The sequence below is a fragment of the Pezoporus wallicus genome, unplaced genomic scaffold, assembly GCF_028554395.1.
Source record: "Pezoporus wallicus isolate ANWC-B61680 ecotype Strahan unplaced genomic scaffold, APGP_CSIRO_Pwel_v1 contig_2, whole genome shotgun sequence".
In the NCBI taxonomy this organism is placed as follows: domain Eukaryota; kingdom Metazoa; phylum Chordata; class Aves; order Psittaciformes; family Psittacidae; genus Pezoporus; species Pezoporus wallicus.
The window spans coordinates 2,325,101-2,335,000 of record NW_026639478.1 but is presented as its reverse complement, the minus strand read 5'-3'; the positions used below and the strand labels follow the sequence as shown (position 1 = coordinate 2,335,000).

At 38.2% G+C, this 9,900-nt stretch overlaps 1 protein-coding gene across 1 annotated transcript in view; it reads left to right on the top strand.

Moving 5' to 3' along the window:
- The window catches only part of ZNF407 (zinc finger protein 407), a 332,123-nt gene that overhangs the window by 196,652 nt on the left and 125,571 nt on the right, over positions 1 to 9,900 (top strand). Inside the window, exon 6 of the mRNA XM_057414748.1 lies at positions 1,560 to 1,643. Coding sequence (XP_057270731.1) covers positions 1,560 to 1,643 — 84 coding nt within the window. The remainder of the gene's footprint in view (positions 1 to 1,559; positions 1,644 to 9,900) is intronic.

Below are 9,900 nucleotides of genomic sequence, written 5' to 3'. Positions count from 1 at the left end.
CCACATTTCATTACCTAGCTAGCTGGTGGAGGTCAATCAGCATTTTTATGATCCCATTTTAGTGGCAGGTATCAGGCTGCCCTGGAAACTTCAAAGGAATTGTTTTCCCACTTGCAGTATGGGGCCCAGGGACTCCTGCACTGCAATGACTGGAGTGAGGAGGTGGGGTTCCTCTGGGGTTCCATCCAGGCAGTAGTGGGAGAGGGCATCTGTTTTCTGCAGTGCTCTCTGGGGAGGTCCCACTCACAAGATGGTCTCTGGCATCCGAAGTTAACCGAGGCACTGTGCTTTCCCAGCCAGTCTGTGTATTAGCATGCCTGGCTATGTGGGAGCAAACGACATGGGGGTTTCCATCCCTCTGTCTTCACAGGAGGAGTGGGTAATTTGACACTCGACCTCCTAACCCAGCTGTCTTTTGTAGAAACTAAATTTCGTTCCCCACGGGGGAAGAATTTGAAGGAGACTTAGTTTCAATGGGTTTCGTATCATAGCCCCACCAGCCCTCTCTCCGCTCTGGTGCTGTGAAAGGAGACAATTTGGCTCCAAATGACTAATGCGGTTCCTTTTTAAGAAAATATTTTTAAAGTTTCGGCCTTATCAGAGGTTATTGAGTCTATATCTGAGGTTAGAGTTATTAATTCATAATGACCTTCCATGTGGCCTTCCTGGGCTGAGGTTGCTCTGTATGTTAGCGCGTACTGAGTAAAACTATTGCTGCGAAATGATAGACTGTGTTTGTAGACAACAGGGCAAAATCCTAGGTTCTATTAAAAAAATAAAATAAAATTGCTAAGAGAGCATTTCCACACTTTTAATGAGTATTGAGCTTGCCAAAATCTCTCAAATTGGTCCAGAGGTTTGGAATGAAGAATTATCATTTGAAGACGAACAATACGAGTTCTGCTGTAATTTCAGTAGCAATCCCCAGACCTGTTTTCTTTCTGTCATAAAAACTTTAGAAACATAAACAGTGCTGAATTGCCACTGGTACTGAATAATGTGGCTTTTATTGTTGTCTGGGCTCTTCTGTATATTCAAGAAAATAATTTAATACTGATTAATAAATGGAAGGTAACTAAAGATGACTGTGATCGAGTCTGTTGAAAATTTCTCAGTACCCTTAATTTGTTAGTAAATTCAATATATTTTATTTAAGCAGAATCATATATACAGCATATTAACTTTTTTTCCAGGCAATCTTTACTCAGCACAGAAAGGCCAGATGTATGGGAATTGTAAAAAATCAGGATATGCATAAAAACTGTTCAAGTGCATAAAGCAGCCCCATCTGGAAGACATCTAACAGAAATGAAGTTGTACAAAACCATTCCATTGATAATAAAGCTAATTTTTATGGGTCTGACAAGTATGTAATTATGTTCAGTGGTGCTTTTCAGATTTTATCACAGTCAATAAACCGCAGTGGTAATTTCATTCCCATTTGACATATTTACATGGAAACATTTGATTGGAGGAATTAGTAACCCTGAAAGCCTTGATAGATATGTTTTAATGATCTGTGACCTCCGCAGTCCCTCATCTGTTTATTGTTGCAACAGGCGAGAAGTCGTTCCTCTGTGACCTTTGTGGCTTTGCCGGCGGGACACGTCATGCCCTCACCAAGCATCGGCGGCAGCACACAGGTCAGTAAAGCTGTCTTTACTCTTTGCTGTATTTTTTCCAGCAAGGGAGTCCCTCTACACTGGGGAGTAACGCAAGTCAAATAGCATGTTACAGCACAAATAATACATCGGCTCATTGTTTACTTTGTTTTCTCTCATTTTTCTGTAAAATAGGCATGTCCAAGATCTGCATCTTAGCTGGGAGTTTGAGTAATTGGTTGAGGGGCAGTAGGGGGTATTTTTGGTGTTTTTTTCTGAAGGAAGTAGAATTGCAAAGACCGGCTTTCTTCTTTAGATGAATACAAAGTCTACTACTATTTTTTTTTTCTGAGGCCCAAATAGATTACCTACTGTGAAGATTTTGCAAGAGTCTGCTAGAATGTCTCTGGGTGAAAATTAGAGGCTACATATAGATTAATCCATTCTTTTGGACTGAGACATAGTTGAAAGCTAGTGTTGTTTCAGTTGCCCTTTTGTAATTTTAAGATAGTTTGTAATTAATAGGTGCAACTTTAAGAGTTACCACATGGTTGGCATGTAAAGCAGGATTTCTCTTCCAGAATTAGTAAAGCTCACCTACCACCTGGTTGTTAAAATTTAATATCAGACAAAATTAAATTGGTTCTTATTTCAGAAGACCAGAAAAAGTGTAAGTATTAAACATTTATTAATACATTGTACCTTAATTGTGTTTTTAAGTAGTTCCTTGCAAGTGTTTGATTATTTGAATAGATTTTGTTCAAACAGATGCAGAAGTGTTGCTGCTTAAGCCACTGTAGTTTTTGTTTTACTGACTATCAGGAGGATAATGTAATATCATTGGGAATTGCTGTGTGAGTTAAGTGACCATTGTCTAATGTACAGTGGAAAGAAATGGCAAACAAATGAGACGCTGTAGTTACATCATGAATTTTCCATGGATTTTGTAAAGGAATCTCAGTGGGAGATTTTATTATGTCCCTGAATAAACTAATCTTGATTGAGGACATAGACCATCTAAGTGCGTAATTTCCTGGAGAGCAGCTACTCTCCTCCTTGAGAGCCTGAAGCCATTCTTTCCACCCTGTTTTTGGTTTATTAAAGCAACCATATTTGGAGGAGAGTCTGATGTATTCAAAAAGGTGGGGTTTTCTGTACTGATCAGGCAATATCTTGAAACGGATCAGCTCCCTGTGAGAGTACTGCCACAGTCAGTTCCCATTCACTGCCAGAAGTTTGTATTTTTAAAGTGTCCAGGAAAAGGCATTTAGTAAATATAATAAGTTATCTTGGTAATACTCTCTTTGAATGATAACAGGATCAATTGCAACTACTGGAATGGAAGCCATATGCTTCAACTGTAACTAACGGTTTCCATTTTTTCTGGTGTTTTGAAGAGTTATCACATATTGGCTGAAGTTTACCTAATGTGGGCTAAGAATGAAAATGATTCCTCTTTTTCTTTAGCAGAAATAAATCATTGTTATCAATAGGATGGGAACTACCTTTTGGGGTTTTTTGGCCTGTGTAATGGGCACACTGGTACCACACATGTCTAAGACTCATTGGCATTGCAGCCACACAAATGGTAAATGATCAAGTGGAAGAAATGCATATCTTGTCTTTACTCTTCTGGTCTTTACCTGTTATGTGAGTGCAGATCTGGTTTCTCAGAAACGTAAGCCCTTATTGTTGATTATATATTTATACTTATTTATCATTAGGACACAAGCTGATAGAAAAAAAAAATATTTCCTGGTTTATGTGCAAAATTAGGCTGGAAGTATGGTATGTTCCTGGTGAAAACCTGTCCACGTTTTTGATGACATTTTGCACTTCTTTTGCCAGTATCATAGAGAATTTTGTGCTATGATCACAGGGATTTACAGGTTATAGATCATCAAGCTTGCATATAGCAAGCATAACTTTGTATTTTACGTCAGGAATGGAGGCTCATCATTGCTTTGCTGTTAACATTATACTACACAGGATAGTACCTCAGAGGAAGAGGGATCTGTCTTTCTGTCAGTTATCTGCCTTTCTGGCACAAACAATCAGAAATGATTCTTTGGCAGAAAAATTATCTATAGCTTTTATCTGTTTCAAGGAGAATGATACAATCCACCTTTGCCTGCATTATTGTACTAACATGGGTTCCCTTGCATTTTCATCCAGTGCACAACTTTATCTCAGTCCTTAGTTGCATGCACTCCTCTTTGTACCTGCATAGTTTCTCCTGTGTCCCTAGTTGGCACAATTTTCCCAGAGCAGAATGCCAAAGCAAATTACAATCAGGTTTGAAAAGGATAGGTATCAAAAATAGTCTAAATGGCTTAAATAATTCCCTACTGTGTTACAAGCTGTCTAGGGGGCTGACACAGAACATCTTCCAATCCAAGATTTACTTCTATCACCTGTCAGAGACCCTTGATTCAAGGGCAAATGAGCAAATCCTCACATGTAGTTAAGGAGTCTTAACCAGCTTAACAAGCCTCCTCTCGTCCCAGCCTCAAGGCCTGAGGTGTTCTGACACATCAGAGAAATGTTCAGCTGCTGATAGATATTTGACACAGGAGAGGACGGGCTGCAGGACCAGCCACTTAGACTTTTGATGCCCTTGATTCTTGTGTTTCTTACTTTGTTCCTCTCTTTTCAGATTAGATTATTTTTATGTACCTGAAGAAATACCTTTATCTTGTGAAAGATGCATTTGTCAAAAAGAAGAAAATATTTCAGGGATTGCAAATTATAACGATTTATATAAAAAAAGGCTGGAAGGAACTGTCCCTCGGTCAGTCATGGAGCAAACTGTAGGGACTAATTTGGTAAATAGACTATTATCTGCGGAAGATAACGTTTTTGCTTTTTAAATTAAAAGTAGTACAGGAATATTAAACTAAAAGAAGAAGCCATTAGTTTTTAAGACTTCACAAATGTTTGTATTTGATTTGATTTGACTTATCAAGAGATCCCTGATATCTCAACAGTCAATGTTTTTATTTTGTGTTACATTTGTAATGTTCTTAATGACTGATCTGCTCTTGTGAGAAGCACATATGTAAATATCAGTAACCCAATCTTCTATTTTGTGTGTTGCATCAATGACAACTTCAAGAGTGGACCAGAGTTTGACCAGAATTTCATCACATTGTAAAGAACACTTGCATCTATCTTCCGTGAATGCTTTGTAGTAGACACTTGTGGCTGCCTAGAATGTGAGAAACTGTCTTGAGAAACTTAGACCGCTTGCAATATCAGCTGGTGCCGTCTGGTAAATCAGGACAAGAACATATATGCTGTAGTTCTGGTGCCTCAATGTGACTGGGAGGAAAATATTTCATCATTTGAGTCATTCTGAAACTATTTTGGTCTTTTTTAAATTAATATTTTGTCCGAGTAAAAAAATCTACCTGATGATAGGAAGATAAATAACATTGCAAATTTTAGTGTAGGCTAAATTTTAAATTAGTTGAATTCCACCAGGAATTGATTATTCAAATTTTATAATAAAAAAGAGTAAATAACCTCCAAAAATCCATGTGCATGGACACACATTAGAAACATATATCATGTCATTTAAATATTTTGCCTTAATCATGATCAACTAGGGAATTGCATAAGAGATTAAAAGCAAACAAGGGTAATTATTTCTGGCTCAAAATGAAAACGTGAAAACATTTAATTCCTAAATATAACATGTCTTCTTTTTATGTTCTTCTTGTTATTGTTCTGCTCGCCTCCTGTGTCTGCTCTGCCTGCCTTTTTATATTGCTCTAGTTTTCCCTTCCTTTACATGTTTTCCAGTAAACTTCCATCTAGTAGCTGGCTTGATCCAGCAGTGCTGATCAGTCACAGCCTGTGTTCTCTTGCATGAAATTCCCTTTTAATGTTGGCTAGTACTCCTACAAATTGCAAAAACCCCATCCTCATCTTCTGCACAATGGCACACTACTTTTTCTTCTTGAGTGTTGCGGTGGAATTTTCCTGGGGATCATAAAAGTACGTTACGGTAGTAGAGCGTTAGAGGGTAAGTACCCTTATTGTGCACAGCAGTTCTATGACAGTCACCCTGAACCTATGGAACTGCTAAGAAAATTGTGTCTTTGTTCAAATATTTTCATGAATTTTTGAACATGGTAGCTTGTATCGTACAGATCAGTGTTTGTATGATTGCTTCTGCTCACTCATTTCAGTCTGGCGCTTCTCAAGACATTTATAGGTCAATGTAATAAAGAAAGAAAATTTAATAATATATGTGTTTTTATCCAGATGAGTGACTCACTTTGTGTTTCTATTTCTCATGTGAACTGCTCTTTGACTTTAATGTGTAGTTACATTACTCGTCATTGAATTTAAAGTATAATGCAGCCTCTTCTCTTCAACGTCCTCACCACAGCTTAAAAAAATTATAATGTTGAATACCACAGAAAACATAGTATAGTATGAAGACATACTGATCTTTTCAGCAAGAGGAGAGGTGAAATTTGAAGAGGATCTGTGCTGTTTTTCCTTTTCCATTTATGCCAACATTTGCAGCAGAGCGTGGAACTTAATAATATCAAACCTTTGGACAGAAATGAGATCTTAAAACTTTCTGCCTAAGAGAAATTGTCCAGTGGACAGTTTTCCTCCCATTTTTGAGAATACAAATGTCAATAATTTCTTGCTATGGAAGACCAACCTCGTGGCATCTAGAGTGTTTCTCATAAGAAGGCAATGTGACAAGGATGTACTTATATTTATATGTCTTTCATACAAAAAACTTGACCAGGCTAAAAGTAAACAGAATTTAATATACTTCGGGCTTTGTTAGCAAGCCTGTAAGTGCCTCTCCAGGAAACAACCTTAACAAATGCAAGAAATAGTTGGAAATAAGGAGAAAAAAATCCTGCAACATGTAAGCAGATGGCTGCATTTTGTGGTCTACTCATTTCTTAGGTCAAATGAAAAAATGAAACTTATAGTATTCTTGCTGTGCTGCTCAACACATCATGTGAAAGACAAATAGGACTAAAAGCAATAGCTCCCTGTTGAGACAACCAGGGTAAGATTTCTTCCATCTTATTAAGATTCTGATTAGTTACTCAAGACTTCCAAATTGAAGGCACCGTATGATTTTATTTTTTTCCCCTTCATTTATGTGAAAGCTGGATACTCAGTAGCACATTCATATAGGCGCTGTATATAACCTATAGGTAAAAATTGCCTGGAGAGTCATGATTATAAATAAAAATTTCATTTTGCTATCCACAACTCAACATCTGTCACCAGATTCATATTTTTTTTTGTTATTGTTTTATTACATTTTTACTTTAAAATGTACATGTTAAGTACATAACTGCACAGATAAATTTATAATTGCGGTGAGGTGTGCTCTGTGTCCTAAAAAGCTCATCACCAAATACAGGGAACTCAAAAAAGGTAAAATCAGAGAAAAGAGGAAGAAGGAAAGAAAGAGAAAGCTGTAATTTGTGTGTGTGTGCTGGAGGTGAGGTTCCTTGCTCTTGGAATGTGTGTACTTCCTTTCCCCCTCCCCTTCAGAGCTTGCTGAACGTTGGGTCATTTTGGGGCACCTATCTTTCTTTTTGGTGGGATTTGTTATTGATAAAGTGAGAGATGGTGAAGCATGAGCAAGTCTTCTATAATGGTAAGGTGTGTGGGAGGTTAGTTTGGGTTTTGTTTACCTTTATTAATCCTTAAATACATAGACTTTGTCCTTAATGACACATTCTTGGATGCACTATTTTATAGTTATGACATATTGTTGTTTAAAAAATAGTCAATATTGCTTTTTTTGATTTGTATTGTTTTAATTTTGTATTAATTAGATCTTTGGGGGTGGGGGGAATCCCCCTGGAATATTTAATGGCAGCCCCTATAAAAATGAAATTAAGTTTGTTGCTTGAAATGTCTGGGGGCAGGAAGAGGGGAAGGAAAATTGGGACACAAAGACAGACAACGAGCATTCTGGCCAAAAGATAAGGAAGATAGAAAAAACTTAAATGAATGGTTCTGTGGAAAAACTGAAACAGATAAATGCTGCTATACTGCTGCTGTAGCTAATACACTCTTCAACACCCCCAGCCTAAAGAAGTACCTATTTTTTTTTATAAAAATAAATACTTTTTCCCTTGTGCAGCTGCCAAGAGTCACAGGCCAAGCTAGGCAGTCTTTTTCCTCCCAGTTCAGTTGGCTTTTGTTGCGTGGTGGTGCCGTGATGTGTTTTCTGTCAGGTGAGATTTACACATAGTCCACTTGAGAGGAGCAGTTAGCCACAAGGATTTCCTAAGCAGAACCTTCATGGAGCAGTGGGCAAGGATTACAATTTTTCTTCTGGTCACAACAGAATTTGCATACCATTCCGGCTTCCACAGGCCCTGCCTCAGCACAGCAGCACCTTTACCAGACACACCCTCCCCCGAATGACAAACTAAAAATCGTCATTCAGTTCAGATCTGCTCTTTATATTTTTACAAGGGGCAAGTTGGCAAGGTTCTAATGCATTTTACATGAAAGCAGTTAAAATAAGTATGTATGTTATCTAAAATACCTGTGGCTTTACTACTTAGGCTTGAAAATGTTGCTATCTTCTTTAATACTAGAAGATAAAATAAATCAGTCACAGGAAATCTTCAGTTCAAGAACAGGTTACGTTGCTAGGGAGTCTATGGCCTCCCAGAGAGTTTAATTGAAGCAGCAGCCAGTAGCGTTCAAGCTGCTGGGAGAATCAGCTTCTCCAGAGCAGAGAGTCAGTATCTGACAAGAAAACCTCGTTTGGGGCAGGAAAGACATACTTTCTAACAGTCTCAATTTGTCCAGCATAGAGGCTTCTGCATTGTGTCCTGCCCCTTCACATTTCCTTGTCCCATGAAACAATAAATGAAAAATAGCGGCTGAATATTCTCTCCAGCAGCAATTATTCCAAATCTTTATGGAGCTTTCAGAAGCTGCTCTGTTATCCTTCCATAGAGCATTAAGGGCTTTTCAGGCCTGAAGACCTTTCATTTCTTTTTCCCTTTGGATGAAAAAAAAAAAAACCCGAGCATTCTCCAAGGATGAAAAATACAGATTTCCAATTTTTTCTCAGAATTCTGGCAGAATCTTTTTAGAAGTCTTGAATGTCTCATACTTTAAGAAGGCTTGAAAAAATCTGGATTGGAGGAATGGCCACTTGGGAGTGGTCTTTTGCTAGCAATATGTCTTCTGCTCATGGTCTCCTTTCACTCTGAAGAGCTGCAAATTGTAGCTGCTAAGAAGCTTAGGCTTCAGTTTTGAAACTGCCTATTCTAGACCTCTACAGTCTGCAAGGTCGTTGCCCATCCCTAGCAGTTTTATTCAGACTTCTTGAGATCTTGATTCATTACGTAGTCTTTAGGATAAATATTTCTGAGGGTTTGCACAATGCAGTCAAGATCACCTAAGTTAGGAACTGCCTTTTGTCTTCTGCATGCAAAAAGAAAACTGTTTCCTCCCTAAATGGTAATTACATGTGCCTGTAAGCCACGCAAAATATTTCTGGAGCAACCAGTTGGGAAAATGGGATACAGGTTTCTTAGCCAGGCATCACAGCATGTGTATCTGTTATGAGATTTTGTCTTAGTGTCTTCTAAGGGGTGGACCCTTCTGCTGGAAGGAAAAATACTCTTTTCACGTAACGATTTATAAGCTAGAGATTTTTATCTTTTTTCAACTAATAGTCCTCTAGAAATTTTCAGTGCAGTTGCACATTCGGCAGAGAGGTTGAAGTTTTGTCTTCTGAAAATATTATTGTCCTACTCTAGGTTTAGTGATTTGGGATGTGGGGGAGTGGGGTGTGTGTTCATTAACCTTTCAAGTCCTGCTGAAATTGGCCCACTGTTCAGAAAAGATTCATGGGGGCAGAAGGATAGTAAGCAAAAGAGGGGGAATAGAGCACTGAGTTCTGGTTCATATTCTCGGTCCTGGTATTATTTAATAGATAAGATGAAAAAATCCAGGAATAGAGACAAACAAAAAGACACTTTTCCCCTTGAGATGTTCCTTTCTGAGCCAGAACTGAATACAAGCCTCAGACTGATTTCTCGCTTTCTGTCTCCAGCAGTGTTGCTTTCAGGGCTGTTCATAGGCCCAGCTTCAACAGAAAGTGTAGGGTGAAAAGAATGCCTGTTACCTGCTGATGATATTGGCAAGAAATAAGGCCCGGTATCATGGTTACCCTGTTTCAGTGCAGTTCTTTCTCCTTTTTGCTGCTGTGTAACACCACATGGGAAGTCATCTGGCTACTGATATGTATATGTCACAGTGAGAATAGTATTTTGCA